This window comes from Akebia trifoliata, chromosome 12 (assembly GCF_017979445.1).
Source record: "Akebia trifoliata isolate Shusen 1 chromosome 12, ASM1797944v1, whole genome shotgun sequence".
NCBI classification, from domain to species: domain Eukaryota; kingdom Viridiplantae; phylum Streptophyta; class Magnoliopsida; order Ranunculales; family Lardizabalaceae; genus Akebia; species Akebia trifoliata.
This window is the reverse complement of record NC_141386.1, coordinates 2790218-2810838: the sequence shown is the minus strand read 5'-3', so window position 1 is coordinate 2810838 and position 20621 is coordinate 2790218. Positions and strand designations below refer to the sequence as shown.

Below are 20621 nucleotides of genomic sequence, written 5' to 3'. Positions count from 1 at the left end.
AATGACGGTGTTTGGATTTGTATTTAATTAATAAAAAGTATAAGGATGGTAAAAGAAATTAAGATGGATAGACTACTGTAAAAAATTTCCAAGCAATCCTCCAATAGGATTGGATTGCGTGGTCAACAATATGACTTCTATCACCATTATTTAAATTATGTCTAGCAAAGTTGTCATCATCTTTTTTTTTTTCCTTCTTGAGAGTTGTTATTGGCACTCCAACTTTTACTCATCAAACTTTAATTAAAAATAAAGAATTTTCCTTAAAACGTGCACCACTTTTGTTCAAATTCCAATTTCAATACCCTGCTCATTTTAATTCCAAAAACATGTATTTGAGTGAATTTGTGACTTTTGTAATCAATGAATTCACTTGTATATCCACAAATTTGTAAATATTAAAATTGTCAAATTCACAAGTTCATAAATTATAAAAATAACAAATACATATTTTGGGAACTCAAATGAACTGTGTACTCGACTCAAAATTTTAAACACACGAAATGGAGATTCACCATTCTTCTTATTCTTTTTTTTTTTTTTTGAGTGGATTTTTTTATTTTTAGGATTTAAAATTTTATTTGAACCTAATCATAATTGTAAACAACTATTAAAATTGTGAACGACGGTTATAATGTTTTATAGTATTGAGATATAATTTGAGGCAAACCTCTCTAATATTTGAATGGTGAGTTTTAATCTTAAATTAGGGTATGATAAATAATTTTAGCAATTGGGTTGTAACAAGAAAGAGTTGGGGTGCCACTAGTGCAGTTTTCCTTTTTTAATTTTTAATTTTTTTTGAAAGAGACGTTTGAAACTACTCTCAGTGGCATGTGGTGTGTCTTCATAGTTGGTAATCTGGTGGACATGGACAAAACGGTACGCAAATAAATCAGGTACCATTCGGAATAGTGATGCATCAGTTTGCTCGAAAATTCAGCGAAAAAATGCAAGATAGTAAAAATATGATACGGAAATAGTTCGAGAATGATTTGGATCCAACAATTTTTAAAACTTTCAAAAATTCGGATATATATATATATATAACATATGATATGACCTAACAATTCTAATCTACTAATCAAATTATCAATATTTAAATTAAAATATCTTAAGTAAACAAATAAACAATCCACAATCACATTCATCCAAAAAAATATATATTCACAATTAAAAATTTAGTTTTAATCCATCTAATAATCAATGTAAATGAAAAATATAAAACATGATATACTAGTTAATGCAAAAATCATCATGTCCCATGACCTAATTAAATTAAAAAAAAAAGAATTTGTCGTTTCTAAGAAGTTATTAATGCGAAGTAGAAGGAAATTTCACCGGATGACAGATGGTAAACGAGTAAACTCCATGGTGGGTCGGTGGGGGCAATTTTCAACTTAGGGGTTTTTTCCCTTTTTTCGAGTCTTGAGTTTTGAAGTAAGAATAGGGAAATACGACATATTTTAATAAAATACTTACGGAATATACATACAAGTCGCGATTTAGTCATTGGAATTCAAAGATCCGCGAATTAATCCGAATCTTTGAATCCAACGGCAGTTCTGATTCGGAAGAGTAATATACGTCTAATTCGTGTCTAATTTGCGAATCAATCGTGAATTTACTAACTATGCTTGTCTTGCACCTTAAGGTTGTACCTTGCATCTTAACATGTGGTGTCTATTGCACCGACATCTCTCTATTTTTTTACTACACCATTGAGGTAGGTAAAGCAACCACCAAGATTAGGTTTACCCTCTATATGAGATAAGTAAATTTTGATTTGAGAGATTTACCAGGCAGACCTATCTATAGCAATTTTATTACAAAAACTCCCTTAGTTCGTAAGTTTGCTACTTAAACAAATCTTACTTTATTAATCATACTACCGTAACTAATTTAGTAAGATTTTAAATCTTACTAATGATCGTTGGCCTCACATAGATTATCAAATCAACAAGGCCTTTTAGAGTTCATGGAAAACTCAGACTAAAAATAAAAACACTTTTAAGCTTGATCGTAGGTATTTAAAATTGATGGCTTTCGTACTCCTAAATTTAAAACAAAAAATAACAGTGAAAATTAAAATTGATGGCTTCCGTAATCCAAAACCAGAACCTTCTAAATTTCTTCGAAAAATTCAAATTCAAAGATATTAAAATCAATTTTCTTTTTGAGCTCAATCCAACATTTTGAAATTGGACGGCTACTAATTTTCCACCTAACTCCCAAACTTAAAAATAAAATGTAATGGTAAAAAATAAGTTTTCTTCAGAAATATATATATATGGGAAATGTTCAGCACCCTAAGCTTTACCACACACTTTAACAAACGTTTTGTTGCCCTACATGGGTTAGAAGTTTTGGAATGGACTGATTTTTGGTGAGGATGATCTCTATGATTAGAAGATCATCCTCCCCAAAAATCAGCCCATTCCAAAATGTTTAGCCCCATGTTTACAAGTTGAAAAATCGTGGACCGTCCATTTTTTGTAAACCATTTTTGATGGGGTTAGAAGTTTTGGAATGAGCTGATTTTTCGTGAGGATGATCTCCTCACCATAGAGATCGTCCTCACCAAAAATCAGCCCATTCCAAAACTTCTAACCCATGTAGGACAAAACGCGTTTGTTAAAGTGTGTGGTAAAGCTTAGGGTGCTGAACGGGACCCTATATATATATATATATAAAGTTACAACGCTTTTTTCTTATATAGTTAAAAAGGTTTGAAATGGGCTGATTTTTTCTGAGGATGATCTCTATGGTGAGGGGATCATCTTTGCAAAAAATCATTTCATTCCAAAACTTCTAACCCCATCAAAAGTGATTTACAAAAATTGGACGGTCTAAAAATTTTCAACTTGTAAACATGGGGCTAGAAATTCCATAATGGGCTGATTTTTGGCAAGGATGATCTCCTCAGCATAGAGATCGTCCTCACAAAAAATCAGCCCATTCCAAACATTTTTGCCCATATAAGACAAAACACGTTGTAGCTTTATGAGTAGCTTTATGTGTATACGGATCATAATCCATATATATATATATATATCGAAAAGAGCTTAAGTCGTCTACGGCACCCTAATAAAAACTTAGTGGGCTCAAGTTGGATTCATGTCTTATAAAAATATTAAATTCATGCATATTTTGAAGTCATTTGGAGCCATCTGATATTACTTTTCATCGAGCTTGGGTCCAATATCTATCTTAATTGAAAGGATTTGCCTACATCATCATTAATGGTAGCGTTGACAATTATCTTCATTCTGAAATCAGTATTGATAGTTACATTTCAAGTGATAATGAAAATAATAGTAACGAACAATTACATTTCTAGTCACATTTATTTTGAAGGCATAAGTAGTAAAAAGAAATAGTATTGGTTCCAATAACACAAATAAAAGTTTTTCAAGATAAAAAAATTTCTACCATAATTTTTATTTTTTTGGTAACTGGGTATCCTTGTAGACAGCGGACCAGGCCCGTATCTGGGCGTTACCCAATCCATAGACCATGGTTTTGTCCAAGAACTAGTCCTAGGTCACGTGTAATGCCCGCACATCACATAGCCTAGGTAAGTGAGGGTGCGCCCTCACGGGTGACCCCTGAGGAATTAATGCTCACACTGGGTATCGAACTCACGACTTATAGGCATTAACCGCTTATCAATCTGAAATTGCCACTGAGCCAATCCCTCAGGTTATTTTTCTACCATAATTAGTTTTAAGAAATTATGTAAATGACCTTATTTGAATCATGTCTATTGCACTGAAAAGTAATAATATTCCTTTCTCAAATAGGACTTGGATCAAACTGGCAATTCTAATAGTCTGGATTCAATCCATGGAGAATGTACCACACTGTCGCCTATCTTTTAGCGTCGATAGAAGTTCAACTACTTGGTTCATAGGATCCAGATGGACTATTTTATGATCAATTGGATCAAATTCAAGGCCTAGGTCAACTATTCAATTTTCTTTTTTTTTTTCTAATGGAAGAAATATTACGGAGATAATAAAAAAATACACCCCTAAATTTCTTTCTTGATTGCTACTTGCTCAGTTGATTGCGCACCTGCTTCAATTATAATTCTATAATCTATGTTTAGTCGGTGGAACCAATCCTTCAATAAGATTCTTATTGTTTTCAAGTTGACTAGCTTATCCTCGAGATTCTAATTTCAAATTTTGAGAATTATCTAATAGTCAGGATTATAATATGATATTTATATTAATATCCTCCTAGCTGGTCTTTGTGCTTATCCTGTTAGTTTAGTCAACACCAACAGTCTCTGTATTAGGTGGAGGCACATTTGAATAATTAAGTTGAAAGATACCATCTCCACTTGGTTTGGATTTTTGGGTGATTTGGCTCAAAACTTATTCTAACTCACTCATAGAACCAACTTGGTAAAGTAGCGTCAACTCAATAACTCAATTGAGTCAACTCAAAAATTAATCGATTTGTTTCAGAAAAATTAACTAGAATTCAGGGTATTATATTTAACATTTTCTTGGAGAGCAAAATAATAAATATTTTTTATATTATAAAATACGTATTAATAATAGAAAATATTTATAAATGTTTTATTTAACTTATTTGAGTTGACTTGCAAGCCATCAAATTGATTTGGCACCGTGAACATTTGAATAGAGTCAATTGAAAAGTCAAACTTTATTGCTTCGTTGGAAGTTAAATGACATGAAGCTAAACACCCATCATATAGGTCTCTCATCAATTTGACCAATTTGAATCTCGGTTGGACCCCTATCCTTTCAGTTCAGCAAAATTATGGTTCCATTGTCAATCCAATTTTTAAAACATTATGCGGATCTATGTTATCTGTGTAGACATGGATTTTTCGTTGAAAACCCAATCTTTACTTGGATTTGGTTGTGAGAATGACATGTGGAAGGTAGGTTAGATGTAGAGTAAGGGGTAGAGTATGATAGGGTTGTAGAGTGATTTAAGGAATATGTTGGAAGAATGGTAAGATAGGGTGGAGGAGTGATTTAAGGAATGTGTTAGGCGAATGGTTTTGGGTTTGAATTTTATGGATTTAGGTATTGAGTAATGGTTTTGGTTGGGTTGGATTTTGGATTCGTGTAAGTCCAATGGCCTTAAGGGTTAGGTTGGATTTGATACGCATAGGATTGGGTTGTGTAAGATATGGTTGGATTGAGAAGTGAGCTGGTGAGAGTCTTAGAAGTTATGTAAGCTTTGTAGTGAGCCCATAGGCCTATTTGAAACTCGTAAGGCCTTTATTTTGAATAAAACATCGAATTTTGAAGATTTTGGCCCTTAGGCCAATGAATGAAGATGAAGGGTGATGAATGTCCTACTTTTTTTGCTGTTTCTTTTTTCATAAATGCTTTTTTTATTCTTTACTCTTCTTTATGTTTGTTGTGGGAATCTAGTAATCAACATGGGTGCCTTTAGAAAAAGGAAAAGAAAGCGGTTTTTGGATTGGTTAAAATACTTTATATGTTATATTGGATTTCTTACTCTTTTGTTTTCTTTTTCTAATGTTGCATTTGTGTACAGTGTGGAAATTTTTTTAATGAGTTGTTGATAAGTGAAAATTTTAATTTCTTTTTAAATCCCTAGATCCTATTTTTTCATAATTAGAGTCAATTTTTAGATTTTCTTGGCAGATAATGAATGTTTAAAAAATTATGTTTTTTAAGATTTTCGAGTAGTGAGCGAAATCATCTCTATCAGTATGGTGCACTGGGCCTCATGAAGGCTATGAGTTTGAAAAATGGAACAATTCTATATTTCTATATATCAAAATCCCAAAACCAAAAGTGCTTTATTTGAATACATTTTCTTTTGTAACTTTTCCTTTATTCTTTACTCTGCTTTATGTTTGTTGTGGAAAACCAATCAATCAACTTAGCCTTTTCGTTATTCTTCATCACAAGATAAGGATACTATGCTGAGAAAGCCAAAGTCGGGTCCAATTGGTTATAGCTAAAACATGGGTGCCTTCAGGAAAAGTGAAAGAAAGAGCTAATGGTATGAGAAAAGCTTCATCACATTAGAAGATCAGAAATTTAGATGAACCACATGTCAGGTAGCCCGAAAACTTGCTATAGCATACACAAGAGATTAAATTACTTGGAAATGAATTATATAACATGCAGATGAAGAATATTAGCAAATGTGTTATCGAAACTTATAGATCTAAAACAGGCACATATTAGGAATTACATCATGCACCATCTTTAGAAATCAATTTCAAATTTATCGAACTATTAGTCTAAATTTTCATTTTAGGATTCTTCCTGCAAGAGCATATCATCTCATCTTGAATGAGTCAAACCATTTTAAATTGGTCTAAATTTTTTATAACTATATATCTATCTTTAAGAGATTATTTTTTTCTGTTATAAGGTGGATTACTAGATGCGCAATCATGGAATCTTTTTCTATATATAGTTAGCAACCAATTAAATTATTAAAGATTTATTATTTTTTATTAAAAAACAACAAAACTCATTTGACTCTGCTGATATTTTTAAAATATGGGGGAAATCACCTAGTATCTATGACAAGTTAACGTGATGGACCACTCAAATTGACTTTCTCGTTCAGTTGCCCCCAAATTATGAAGTAAACTTTGTAAGCACACTATGCATTGGTGGTCCATCCAATGTGGTGAACTCGCTTCCTATCGAACGTGGGAGTAACTTTTGGTGGAAAAAGTCATTCTCACATTCTTTAACACTGACATTCAAATCTCACTTCCTTCCAAAATGTCTGAGACAAGTAAAAATAACTAAATTGACGAACTTGGAAAAAAAAATGCAAGTTGAATGATCTACATGAAGGATTGGACTCCAAAAGTGTGGATTCTATCTTCTTATTTATTTTGATCCATTCTGAAATGTCACAGAAATGGGGTGTGTTTGCACAGGTTGAGGTGTTGAAAGGCTTCAAAAGGGCAAAACAAGGACACTTATGGCGACAGATTTTGAAGGCAGTGGAATGCATCAGTATCATTAACAACTATTGACATGTCTGGTTCTGCTGATACTTGCACGGGGTTTGTTCACCACTCTTTTGAGTAACTAATCTGCTCATGTCTTGCATCGAAGTGTTATTTTGCATAAAACAAACATGAGGTTCATCAATGCCTTTGGCCTCTGATTCCCCTAACATTCTATCCATCCGTGTGGCTGACCTACTCATCAATGCTACTATTTAGGCAAAAACTCTGAAGACCTGTAGTGATATCTAGGAAATCTGTACATTTCTCTCATCTAAGCCGTATGTCTGATGGAGAACCTCAAACATCATTTTTAAGAAACCAATTATCGTTACCTCACATTGTGCATTTCTTAGTCCATGGCTGTCACTGGTGTTATATAAAGTCCTATGCTCTTTTGAGTTGTTTGTTTCTGTGAGGCATTTGTTTCTGCTTCTGTCTTTGTTGGCCAATAGCCATAATTATGTGCGATTTACCGATGGGGAATAATAAATGAATTGGGAGGAAGTGTAACGTTAGCATTCCAAATCAGACAGACTGGGATTGGGATCTAATGTTCTGAGGTGATATAAGCATGTACTATGTTCTGCTATTTAAATTGTAAATGGATTACAATTAGTAGATGGGAAAAGAATCCTGTTGCATTAGACAGAGAGAATTTTTATGTTCAAAATGATGGAATGGTTGGCCTAAAATTAATTTCATAAATTTAAAATTGAAAGAATGATTTATTGTATAAAATTTCTTTTTAGAATTCATTCAGTAAAAGTGTAATCTGCATAGTTTAGTTTGAGCAAATCTTATATGGTTCTTCTACTAGTTAATGGAAATCTTGGAGTGCCTGCGTTGTTTTATATAAATGAGGCATGCATGGATATTTTCTCCTGAACTACAATGCAATTTGCATAGGTTGACACATCGCAAGGCTAAGATACTGCTTTGGTTGACAGGGCAATTGACATTGAGTGCATCAATATCGTTATCAACTATGACATGCATGACCCTGCAGATGCTGCTTTATTTTTTTTAGTCCCTTTAACTCTTTCAATCACTCTTTTAAATCCGTGATGTCGTTATGGTGGTGGATCTGTCCAACTAATAACTAATTTCTATTGCAAGTTACCCTTTAAAAGAAATTTCTATTGCAAGTCTGTGTGTTACCAAAGGATTTGCAATCACATTTGTCTCATCTGCTTCAGACTCGGATGTTCGTAATCAGGTTTGCTATTATTATGTTAATGGTGTCCCACCCACCTCGATATATGGTGATGATTCCTGTGGCCTTTGAGAGCATGTAATTTCGTGTTGCTATTTGCATCATTTTCAGGTTTTCAAGAGAGGTTCTAGATGGACATGAAAGATCTCCTAGATCAAATCTACATAAAACAACTAAAACTGATTTGCTTCCTTTTGTGGGTCTATGGTACCAAGTTTGTCCGAATACGAGTTTTTAGTTGGCTTGGACCCTTTGTCAAGATTAGAACTGTACCCCAGCCCAAGGTACAACTTTGCTGAACTATATATGGTACACCTGAGGCTCACAGAGAACTCTAGCCCAAAGGAGTCCCTGCCATGCCAAGTTTGAGATGTGTGGTATTACAGTCCTTTGTGTGAGAAACAACAATAACAATAAAAAAACGTATATCAAAATAAAAAGAAACAATAAAAACTTTACGTGGTTTGGCAAGAATACTTTGAATGCTTTGTTAATCTCTCTACAATTCGTTGGTAAAAAAGTCATGAAACTTGGAACAAGAATTACTACATGTTTTTCTTCTTGAAGGTCTTCCATGAAAAACAGGGTTCCGCTCTTGTAATTGCAGAACTTAGCATTTTATAACATTTTATGATGTATCAAGCAAGGCCTAGAGTGGGGCTGATTTGTGTCAATTGCAACAGATGAAAACAACTCCTTTTACTGCAAATAATAATGAAAGACAATCAGGATAAAAATAAAATAAAATGCTTTGTTAGTGTCTCGATAATTTGTGGGATGGACCAATGGCTTAAATAGTAGAGCTATTTTTTTTTATTTATAGTTTTGCTTTTGGGCAAAAAAAAAAAAAATTCTGAGAAGATCAATTCGACAATGCTCAAATCAGAGATCTCTCTTAACATCATCCCAATCCCATACGCACAGAAGCTTTTTGTCATCTTATGCAGTGTTAAAATTAATGCATATTAATCGAAATGTTGATGGAAAATAAACTAATTAATTACCATCATATCCCCGAAGATGCCTCTAATGCTGATGTTGGGGATGTGGGATATGATGCTCCAGTACTCCCCTACCTCCTTCCAGCAACGTGGTCCCAAAACAGAACAACTTAAGATTATCAATTCTTGAAGCGAGCTGAGATGTTGCAGCTCCTCAAGATATGGACATCAAGGAATTAGAGAATCGTATTTCCAAACTTTGGAGCATTGTAAGATGTGCTAGGCCTTTAGGGAGTGACAAATGTGGTGAGTTATTGATCACTAGAGACTTGAGATGGTTGTTGCTATGGTTGGTGGGCAATGACCTTGAAAGAACACCTACATCCCCTGTAAAATACAACACTTCAAGGAGTGGAGGAAGGCATGGTGTCCAAGTGATTTTGGGCAATAACCAATGGACAATCTCCTTAGTGTAACCGAGAAGATGTGGTGAGGCAGCTCCTTTAACTCGGGGCAATCAAGAAGCTCTAATTTGTGGAAATGTGGCATGATGATGATTATATCCCTTCCTCCTCCACTTCCAGCAGCATTTTCTTCATCTTCCCTCATCCATATGACTCAAACTAAAATCCCTCAATTGTGGGAATGCACTATGGCTTACTTTTTTGAGACCTTGCATAATCACTCCATCTTCTACCCGCAAATCCCACTCCTCCAAGTTATTTCAAACAACTGAAATCAAGTTCTTTCAATCCTGGGGGGATTGTCACAAACAGCTGACTCATGAATTTAACCCCTTCAATGTACTTGGGAATGAGTTTCTGAAGAAATTGAAACTTCCCCAAATCTGCCATCTAATTAGGGAACTTAGAACCATTGTACATTTTTATATGCACTTCCTCCAAGTTTTGATGGGTTGGAGCTCTTCCAGCACACCCTCAATCCTCTTTATCTCGCCTTCTCCCATGTTTCCCAACTCACAACCCTCAAAGCTCAAACCCAGACCATGGAGATACTGCTTATTCTTTAACTTTGCTTCATTAGCCTCATTTATATCTGTCACTCTTCTCCACCCTCTTATTTCTAGGTCCCCTTGGAGGAGTTTGAGATCTCCTAGTTCTCCAATCTTGCATTATTCTTCGTTAATATCGCCCACAATGAACTTTGACACTGTTCGAAGAGAGCTTAATCTCCCAATTCCTTGTGGCAAGTACCTTAGTGCATTCATGCCTTTAATTTCAAGCTGTCTCAAGTTAATCATTTTCCCAATCCCTTGAGGCAGTATACACAGTCTAATACAATGGGTTAAGCTTCAAAGTCTGCAAATTGTGCAATTTACTCATCTCTTCAGGCAATTCCTTCAAACTTGTCCAAGACAAGTCAATGTATCTTAGATGTATCAACTTCTCAATCCCATTTGTCAGTTCTTCTAGACACCAATTGCACCAAGATAGTGCTTTAAGACATGTCAATTGACCAAATAAATTAGAAAGTACCATAGGAGATTTTGATGTCCGCCCATGGAGGTTCAGAGTGCATAGTTTCGTTGCCTGGTAAATGGACCGAAGAGTGGAATCTAAATCCGTAGACTGTACAATACTTAAATGACGGACCTTGCAACTGATGTTTAATTATGTGTTATTTCCATCCATGATAAAACATTCAGTCTTTGTGAGATATTCGGTGAAATCATGAACAATATCATGCATATTGTAGTAAATTATGTTTCCATCACCATCCCTTCCTAAATTTTGGAAAAATGAGTGCATCACTAGATTATCAAAATATTCTGCACCCACTACTTCCAACTCTCTTCTTCCAGTGGCGCTAAGGACACCTTGTGCCATCCATAACTTCGTTACCTCAGCTTTTTCTATCCTGAAATCTTTTGGAAAGATAGCGCAATATGTGAAACAACGTTTCAAATGTGAAGGTAAAGCATAATAACTCAACAGTAGAGCAGGTAAGACACCGTTTTCAATCTGTGGTAGTTCCCAGATATCACTTTCCAAAACGTCTTGCCAATCTTGCCTGGTTCTCTTAAAGGTCATAAGACTTCTTAAAGTCTTTGTGAAAAGAGGCACACCCTTGCACTTTTTTGTGATTTCTTGCAACTTCTCACACTCTTCTATTTTCCTTCCCTGAAAAGCAATACGACTACATAATAACCAGCAATCATCTTCAGACAATTGACCTGGATTATGTGTGTAAGTCGAACCCATTATCATTGAAACTCTCTCACTACGTGTGGTAACCACAATTCGAATCCCTTGTGCACCACCATTAAGAGAAAGCTTCAACGGGCTCCACTTGTTGTGATCATCTGTCCACACGTCATCCAGCATGAGTAGAAACTGCTTTCCTCGAACAGAGTTGCACAAGTGTTGATGCGAAGGATCCCATTCAATGACATTAGAGACATGGATCCCATTCAATGACATTAGAGACATTTTCACCCATGGCTTCAATAATGGCTTTGGCAAACCTTATTAAATCGAAAGGCTCAAATACACATACCTACATTCTCTTCTCGAAAAAACTCTTTACCTTCTCATCATTGAACATTGCTTGGGCTAGAGTAGTCTTACCAATTCCCCCCATTCCATGTATGGAGATGACAGGGACATCAATTTCTTGTCAACTACTTTCGCTCAACACCTTACTCATTATAATACTTTTGTCCATGGTATGGCCGCCTATGTCTAATACATCAATCACAGAGCTAGTCATTTGTCGTGGTGGTTCCTCAACCCTCCTATTATCAATAAGTTGGAGCTGATCCTTCTCAACTGCAATCACATCTAGTCTGTCTTTTATTTCTTTTATCTTATGACCAATATCATGACGCAAATAAACTTGACTAAAGCAGTTGCAAGGAGAGAACAAAGAAGAGCACACCTTCTTCTTTCTATTACAAGTATTCTCAACTCCATCAATTTCTGATCTGAGAATTTCGTTGTTCCATTCGTCCAACACATCCTCCATGTTGTAGGCAATGCTTCTAAGTTCTTCTAACCAATCCTTAACTGCTTTGTTTTTTACTTGTTTCTCTTCAGCATCTTCAAGCACATCTTGGATGGTTTTGAGTGTTTTTGTTAGCTGTCTAACATCTTTTCGAACACCCACCACAAGTCTCACCTCTTGTTCGATCTCTTGTTGGATGATGGAGCTCAATTGCTCCGAGATAATGGAAACGAGTGCTTCAGCCATACTTGGAATAGTGAGAGGAGGTAGAAACAAATGGATGAAGATGGAAAAACAGCAATATCATAGATGGGATTCTATTATGGTGGGAGATCAACATTTTTGACTTTTTTTTTTCCTTCTAAAATCTTCTTTTTTATCTTTGTGGTGGGAACCAACCGATCAACTTTTGGTTTATTCCTTATCACATGATGCATTGCATGCCATGGAGTACACATTGTGACTTGTGAGTGTGAACCTCAAGTGCACCATATTACCAAAGTTACACTCCACATTCCTTGTTTTGGTTATGTTTATTAAGTTCTATCAAAATGACTATATGTTTTTAAAAGATAAAATTGTGTTCTAATTTGATTTGAAACACTAAGGAATACTTTAATTATTTAAAATTTTGATTAGTAGTCATGAGATAGGTACCAAAACTTGCACTGAAAATTGAAACTAAAACACTTGCCCTGAAGTGAAGAAAAACTTCACTGTTTTAAAAAACATAACTTGTTTCAACTGTTTTATTGAAACTAAAACAAAGAAAGTATTTAGGGATATTTATGAAAAAGTGATCAACTTTTGATGAATTTACGATTCCGGCTCACTGTTCATTTTAATTACCAAAACGTGAGCGGTAACGAATTTGGAGGTTTGAAAGTGACTATCTCGTAGGTTTCGCTATAAACCTGCGAAATAGTCACTTTCAAACCTCCGAATTTGTTACTATTCATGTTTTGGTAATTAAAATGAACAATGAGCCGGAATTGTAAATCCGTCGAATTCAGCTCACCAAATGGTAATTCAACCAAGAATCCTATTCATTTCATTTACCGTTTTAGTAAAAAAAAATTAATTCCAAAAACTGTAATTTATTGTTTTTGGAATTAAAATGATGAGTGTGCCATTTTTAGTAATTTTCAAATTTCACTTTGCCATTTTGGTAATTCTCTCTAGTATGTAATGGTGAAGATAAAAAAGAGTACATGTCTAAGCAGTCTCTTCTTCGGTTTTGAGCTATAATTGATGAACCTTGCAGGGACACTTACGACCTTTATGTGAAAAAAACAAAATAGCAAAGATACCACAACACACAAAACACAAGGATTTACGTGATTCAGCAATGTGTCTACGTCCATGGAATAGAACAAGAATAGTCATTATTTTCTAGTAAGTTTTACAGTCCTCCAGATCTCTATTTATATAACCGAGAGTTATCAAAACATGTAAAGCTCCCAAAAACAGAAACCTTCAAAAAAAAAAAAAAAAAAACCCTTAATAAAATATTACACAATTGCCATTTTTGTACCCCTTAAAAGTTCGAGCTTGCGACTAGCACCCCTACAACTGTGCGTAGCGCAACAGAATACAAGACATTTATACTACATTTTATGGCACCCAATAAAATGTCCACATGCCATATATTTTTGAGCCAATAACATGTTACCCTTAAATGCTTATTGTTCTGATACTACTGCAAATTTTAGGTGTTTCATCATTTAAGCAAATGTCCGAGTCATCTCATCTCAAACGAGCCAAGTAAATTTAAAATTGATTTACATTTTTTTTATAAAGAGAATTACCAAAATGGCACATTATTCATTTTAATTCCAAAAAATGGTAAATTACTGTTTTAGGAATTAAAAATTTTCATCAAAATATTTACAATTTTCAAATGAATAGTATTTTGTTTTCCCTTCTACAAAACATTAAATATTTTCTTAGTTTTAATTTTGGTAAAACAGTTAAAAAAATGTTTTATAAAACAGTGAATTTTTTCCTCACTATAACGAAAAAAATTTAATTCCGAAAACAGTAAATTCCCGATTTAGGAATTGAAATGAATAGTGTGTCATTTTGATAATTTGCAATTTTCAATGCTTGTTTCGGTAAATCACCCTTTTTTATAATAATATATTTTTATTTAAAAAAATATATTTGAACAATTTTTTTTCTATTATAAGGTGGATTAGTAGATGCCCAATAACAAATTCTTGTATTTTATTTTTATATATAAATAACAATCACTTAAATTGTTAAAAATGATTATTTTACATAATAAAACAACAAAACCTGGTTGAGTTGTCAGAGATTTTCAAAATATTGGACAAGTCATCTGGGATAAGGTGGTGGATATGAGCAATATGCAATGGGGAACCATCCAATGTGTTGATCTCTCTTCCTATCCAATGTAGCAATATTTGAACCTTCAATTCCCTCAAAAACTGTTTGAGACATTTGAACCTTCATGTGAAACTGATCGAATTAGTTTTGGACTAGTGTAACTTCTCATCTACTTTAACCACTTAAATGTCTGACCCTTCATATCAAACTAGATAAAAGTTAGAGATGATTATGAAGAGGTACAACTTTTCATGTGACCAAAACATTAATTGTGAATTGCATGAATCTGCAAGCTTAATGAGTTGGTTTAGTTCAAATTCCATCTTCACCTACTAATCACAAGCCACTAATCTATTTAATAATCTAGAAAAAAGGGTTTAGTTAACTTGTGCCTTAAGGGCACACGTTAAAGTGCGATAAATACACTTTGGAAATTGGAATCTTAGGGTGTTTTGGTGATAAATAATTTTTTTAAGAGCATTTTCAGAACAAAATCTAATTCTCAAAGTGTATTTATTACATTTTAACGTGCCACGCGTTACAAGACTCCTAGAAAAAATGGTAGGTTTAAGTTTGTCATTGTTGATGTCATGACTTCATGACCTTGGGTTGAGAATCCGCCTTTTCAATCGACTAATTACTAAGCACTAATCTTGTTTGTCAAACAGAAAAAAAAAAAAAAAAATGCACATTTTATGCGACGATGTCAAAGGGTAGGTATAACATGTTTTAGTGATGGATTATAAACAAACTCTTTGTATATAATAAGTTATCATTTAGGGTATTTTGGTATCTAAATTTAATTGTTTTCAGTATCAAGTTTCTTGTGAGATTATGTTTATCTATTTCAATTGAAAAGAAGAATCCAATGAGGAGGGGCTCGCGTCTGATTAGCTCATTAGTGAGGCAATAGATTACTAAGGCAATGATTATTAGTTGATCTGAGATCCAATCCTAAGAAGAATGCTTGGTATAAATAACTTGCTTCTTGTACTCCATCTTAAGATAATCTTGGAGACAACTTAGTTCGGGTTGAGGTTAAATTGGAATCAATCCAACAACTAAATAAAAATCAGAATTGAATCAAAATGCCAATAGAACAAAATTGAATTAAGATCAGTTTGGTTTGGTTTAGTTCTCAATTTGAACCGGATCAAGTTGCACCCCTAAGATAATCTATTTTAGTATTAGTGTCGAAATCAATAAAAATTAAAACTAACATATGTAATAGGTTTCTTATTTTTAGTACATTGATTGCCATGCATTTGTTGCATAGTTGTCCAGAAGTTGGCATGTGCAAAGGCCTATGTATCAAAAGGGGCTTATTTGTAATTTAACAAATTGATTAAATGGTTTTTGAATATTACATCTAATCTCCACATGTTCATGAATCAAGGGGTGTCAATGGATAGTCAAAAAATCGGATATTATTCAAAAATTTTAGATATTGGATTCTAATTCAGATAGTTTTATATATTCAAATCCTTATCGGCTACAGATTCGGATATTAACATTTCGAATCTGATAATATCCAATTTGAAATAATATATAATATATATTATTTTATTTAATTTATTTTTTATATAAAATAAAATAATATATATTATTTTATTTGATTAATTTATTATATAAATAGTATAATATATAATAGGTTGTTTTTTAATAAGAAAAATCAGTTGGATAAGGAAAAATTATGTTTTTTTTTATATATACAAATTATTCGAATTATAATCGAATATTATCCGATATCCAGTAGGATAATCGGATTCGAATTTGGATAGAGTTTTAGAACATCCGTCGGTTTTGAATTCGGATATTGTTGTATCTGAATCGATAAGCATCTATTGACAACCCTAATTTTAACAAACTAAAGAAGATTAGTACAGTCGAGTTCAAATTGTTTGAAATCATGCATTAAGGGGCATTTTAAACCTTGGGGAATTAGGAAATATTTTGGATGCCCCAATTAATAGAAAATGACATATATATCCTCATCTTCATCAACACCTTTTCTTTTATCTCAAAATCTTTTATCTTTATACTTGATTTTTCATTATTAAAACCAATTATCTTCAACTTTTAATGTTCAATCTGCATTAATATTCCAAACATTAATTAAATTTTTGGAGAAGTATGGTTAAGGTGGAAAATACCCTTGATTTGTTTTCAAATTCAGTTATCCTCAATTTCTTTAACTGGTCAATTTTTGACTGATTTACCAAAACATGCACAGAAAATTGAAAATTTCCAAAAATGATGCACTAATCAAATTAGTTTCAAAAACAGTAAAGTAATTTATTGTTTTCATAAGCAAATTTTTTTTACCAAAATGTTAAGAAATAAAATGAATAGTATTTTTTTTTTCTAATTTTCATACTCAATATACCCTTTTTAACTTCATATTAAAATCACTTAATTACTCTTCTTTTAATATATATTCCAATTACATTTATACTTTCCTAGCTTTGTTAGCTACCATTATATAAAAGAGTTGAGTTTTGATAAAATGTAAAGGGTAAAATTGGTAAAAAGGTTTCAGAAAGAGAAATGGACATTTTTTGTACAAAAAAAATTGAAAAATTACGGTTGATTTTATTTTTTACCTTTTTGGTACAAAAATTTATTTTCCAAAATGATAAATTACTTGATCGAATAGCGCACCTTTAGGGGTTTTTTTTTTTTTTTGGAATTTTCTTGCTCCATTTTAATAATTTACTCTAATTTTTTTTTTTTTCTATATATTCATCCTTAGCTTCAATCCATCATCTCATTTTAACTTGAAAGTTGAAGTAGATTGAATATTTAGGTGGAAGATGATTGACTTTGGAAAAAAAGAAATAAATGAGAGGGTTTTTGGTTTATGAATGAAGATGAGGATACCTAGGTCATTTTCTATTTATAGGGGTGTATAAAAAATTTCAAATTGTAAAGGGTATATTTAAAAGATTGTGTGGATGCATTGATTTACATTCCTGATGTGGCTGATGTTCGTAACTTCGCATCAAACTCGGACTAAGATAATGACAGTGTATATATGTGACGTCACATAATACTAATCCTTCTCGTGCTCTAAGTAAGTCATCTAACCAACGAGGCACATAAATAGCTTCTAGGCCAACAAGTAAATATTTATTTTGGTGAGAAGTTACCGAAATCTACATTTTCAATCTTAGAAAAACAGGTTTAGAAATCAAATATTCTCTCTCAATGGCTGGATTAGTGGTGGTTTTTGATTTCGATGATACAATAATCGATTGCGATAGCGATTATTGGGTGGTTGACGAGTTAGGTGCGACAAAGTTGTTCAATCAACTTCTCCCTACCATGCCTCTGAACATTTTAATGGTAACTTCTATTTCTATAACTTTATATATAAATATATTAAGCTGAAATTTTCTTACATTTTAGTTCTTAGAAAACATCAAATCCCTTCCCATTTTTAGTAAATATCAGAGATACCCAATGTTTTTAAATTGATGACATACCCTTGACCTAGGTCTTTGTTAGGATTTGACATAAGACTTAAAACTTTTCACTGCATTAATTCCTAGGTATTTTTGGAGCATTGATTTGGATTTTAACATATGGTGTTAGAGCCAAACCCTATGTCTAGGGTTCAAGTTAGGTCGCCATAAAGTGGGCCACTAATTTAGGTTTTAACATAGGAAAATGTTGAACTGCCTTCGGACACTGTGTTCAACACTGTGGTAGTGCATAAAGAATCATAGATTTCTTTATTTGTATCTCGAGGAAAGAAATTTATGGTTATTTGTGCACTGTCACATCAGTTCAGTGTCCAACGAAGGCAACGTGGGAGGTTCTTTCACACATGGTGTTAGAGCCAACCCCATGTCTAGGGTTCAAGTCAGGTTGCCTTAGCCGCCTTGGATTAAGATGTAAACTTTCTACTCTATTTAGGTCTAGGTATTTTTGAGCATCGATTTTGCTCTTAACTGCCTTTTTCTTTAAGATTAGTAGAAATAGTGTAAATGCCCACCAAGAAATTTCTCAACCAAATCAGATTCTTTATAGGGTGGCAAACTACAAATCCTAATTTGGAGGATTCGAAACAAATGAACAGAGGAGCCAGAAAATATAGGATTAGATTTTGATATTATATTTGATTTCGCGTCGTTGTTACACCAAGAATTTAATTAGATTCATCTAGTTTTGTTTTTAACTAGAGATGATATGGGCAGTTTTATTAATGAAAGAGTTCTTGTTCTTGTTCTTGAATTTGTTTAGGGTAGGATGATGAAGGAGCTTCACTCTATAGGGAGGACAATCGAAGATATAGCCGAATGCTTGAAGCGGGTTCCATTGCATCCTAAGATAATCTCAGCCATTAAATCTGCCCATCATCTAGGGTAAATTTTTCTTATTCACCCTTTTCAAATTTATTTTTCTTTTTATTTCTAAATATTTTTTTGCTAAAACAAATGATGCTAACTTATGTGTTTGTTTTATTATTTTTAAGGTGTGATTTGAGGATTCTGAGTGATGCTAATCCATTCTTCATTGAGACAATCTTGAAGCATCATGATCTGATGAATTGTTTTTCGGAGATCAACACGAATCCATGCTTCATCGACGAAGAAGGAAAGCTTAAGATCCTCCCCTTTCATGATTTCATCTCCTCCCCTCATGGTTGTGATATCTGCCCTCCCAACTTGTGCAAGGTAATTTAGTTGGTTAGTTTAATTCATTAAAATTAATTGTTTAGTAAAACTAACCTTAAATTCCTCCCCTCATGGTTTTAATTTTTTTTTTTTCTTCAAAATAGGGTTTGGTAATCGATAGGATCAAAGCTTCTACTTTTGTGGAGGGAAAAAAGCGATTTATCTACGTTGGGGATGGAAAGGCTGATTACTGTCCAAGTTTGAAGCTTACAAAAGACGATCGAGTAATGCCGAGGAAGAATTATCCACTCTGGGAGCTAATCCACAACAACCAACTGATGAAGGCGGGTGTACATGAATGGAGCAATGGAGATGATCTCGAACGGGTTCTCCTTCAACTTATCAGCACAATCATCCATGAAGACGACAATAATACAAAATCTGCATTGATATCGACTGAGTGCAAGATCCCAAAGATTCCAATCTCTACTCATGACCCCATTCCTCAAGCTCTCCAAATTCATCATTAATTTCAAAGAGTTCGATACAGTCTAGCGAAACCAACAACAATGATTATACAATTGTTTTTTTTTTCTTTTCTTTTCTAATAGAACTACGTGAAGCTTGATCCATATTTGGGTACGTAGGCAGCCTTTTCAAGGTGCAGTCCAAAAATTGTAATAAAAATAATCTCATAAATATGTATCCGTATAATTGTTTAAATTTTGAGCCCATATCAAATGATTGTAAAATGCCATTTCTTAGAATTGATAATTCCATTAATACCCGAGTAGATTTGGTCAAATACTTTACCAAAGTAGATTCTCAATCGGATCTAAAAATTGAGTTAAAGAGGATTGAGCTTCATTTTTTAAGAGCTAGAGAGAACTTCAGCGATAATGGGCTACAAATGGCCAGCTCCCATACTCTAAATATATTAGAGTACTCAAAATCATAATTTAAATATCAAATTTGATGTCGAACAAGTTTTCCATTATAGATTGAAAGCCCTTTGATTAGGTGAAAAACAAGTTTGAAGCTATTGATCTTGAAGAACTTGACCGATATTTTTGAAAACTCGGCCTTACGGAATATTTTGAATGGCTTTGGTGTCTCTTTTTTATAAGTGAATGATTAAAAAAAAAATGATTTATATAAGATCGGATCAGACCCAAAATCCGATCTATTTCAGTCTGATAGGGATCCAATTTTGGTACCTTATTGGATCGGATTTGGACCAATCATGTCTAGATCAGACAAAATGTTGGAAAGAATATAAATTATAGTGTAATGATTTCTTAACCCCCCCCCCCCCCCTCCCTTAAACACACGCCCTCATCAAAGATCGTAGATCATTTGTCTTGAGATACACATAACCATAAATTTTTCTTGTGTATCCCAAGGCAAATGATCTACGGTTCTTGATGGGAGTGTAGGGGACGTGTGTCAGAGGGGGGCGTCATATAAAACAGGTAAAGAGTTTTATTGATTTCTTTGAAATACAAGGAGGCCACATCATGGTGGTCGAAATGGCAGCT

General features: G+C 33.5%; 2 protein-coding genes and 1 pseudogene across 2 annotated transcripts; 1 reads left to right on the top strand and 2 right to left on the bottom strand.

Moving 5' to 3' along the window:
* Positions 1-10782: 10782 nt before the first annotated feature.
* LOC147388603 (putative disease resistance protein RGA3 pseudogene) lies at positions 10783-11601 on the bottom strand (annotated as a pseudogene).
* Positions 11602-11788: 187 nt separating this feature from the next.
* On the bottom strand, positions 11789-12361 carry LOC147388602 (putative disease resistance protein RGA4). Its single transcript, XM_086418319.1, has one exon. It carries the CDS (start codon positions 12359-12361, stop codon positions 11789-11791), a length of 573 nt encoding a protein of 190 aa, XP_086274445.1.
* Positions 12362-18402: 6041 nt separating this feature from the next.
* On the top strand, positions 18403-19871 carry LOC147388601 (inorganic pyrophosphatase 2-like). Its single transcript, XM_086419943.1, has 3 exons — positions 18403-18831; positions 18942-19143; positions 19248-19871. Exons 1-3 carry the CDS (start codon positions 18716-18718, stop codon positions 19611-19613), a joined length of 684 nt encoding a protein of 227 aa, XP_086276069.1. The 5' UTR covers positions 18403-18715; the 3' UTR covers positions 19614-19871.
* The last annotated feature ends 750 nt before the right edge of the window (positions 19872-20621 follow it).

Excerpts from the sequence above, each read along its gene's own strand:
- LOC147388602 (XM_086418319.1), bottom strand. The coding sequence starts at position 12,361 with ATGGCTGAAGCACTCGTTTCCATTATCTCGGAGCAATTGAGCTCCATC.
- LOC147388601 (XM_086419943.1), top strand. The coding sequence starts at position 18,716 with ATGATGAAGGAGCTTCACTCTATAGGGAGGACAATCGAAGATATAGCC. Across the intron at positions 18,832-18,941 it reads AAATCTGCCCATCATCTAGG|GTGTGATTTGAGGATTCTGA; the intron begins GTAAATTTTTCT and ends ATTATTTTTAAG. Across the intron at positions 19,144-19,247 it reads GCCCTCCCAACTTGTGCAAG|GGTTTGGTAATCGATAGGAT; the intron begins GTAATTTAGTTG and ends TCTTCAAAATAG.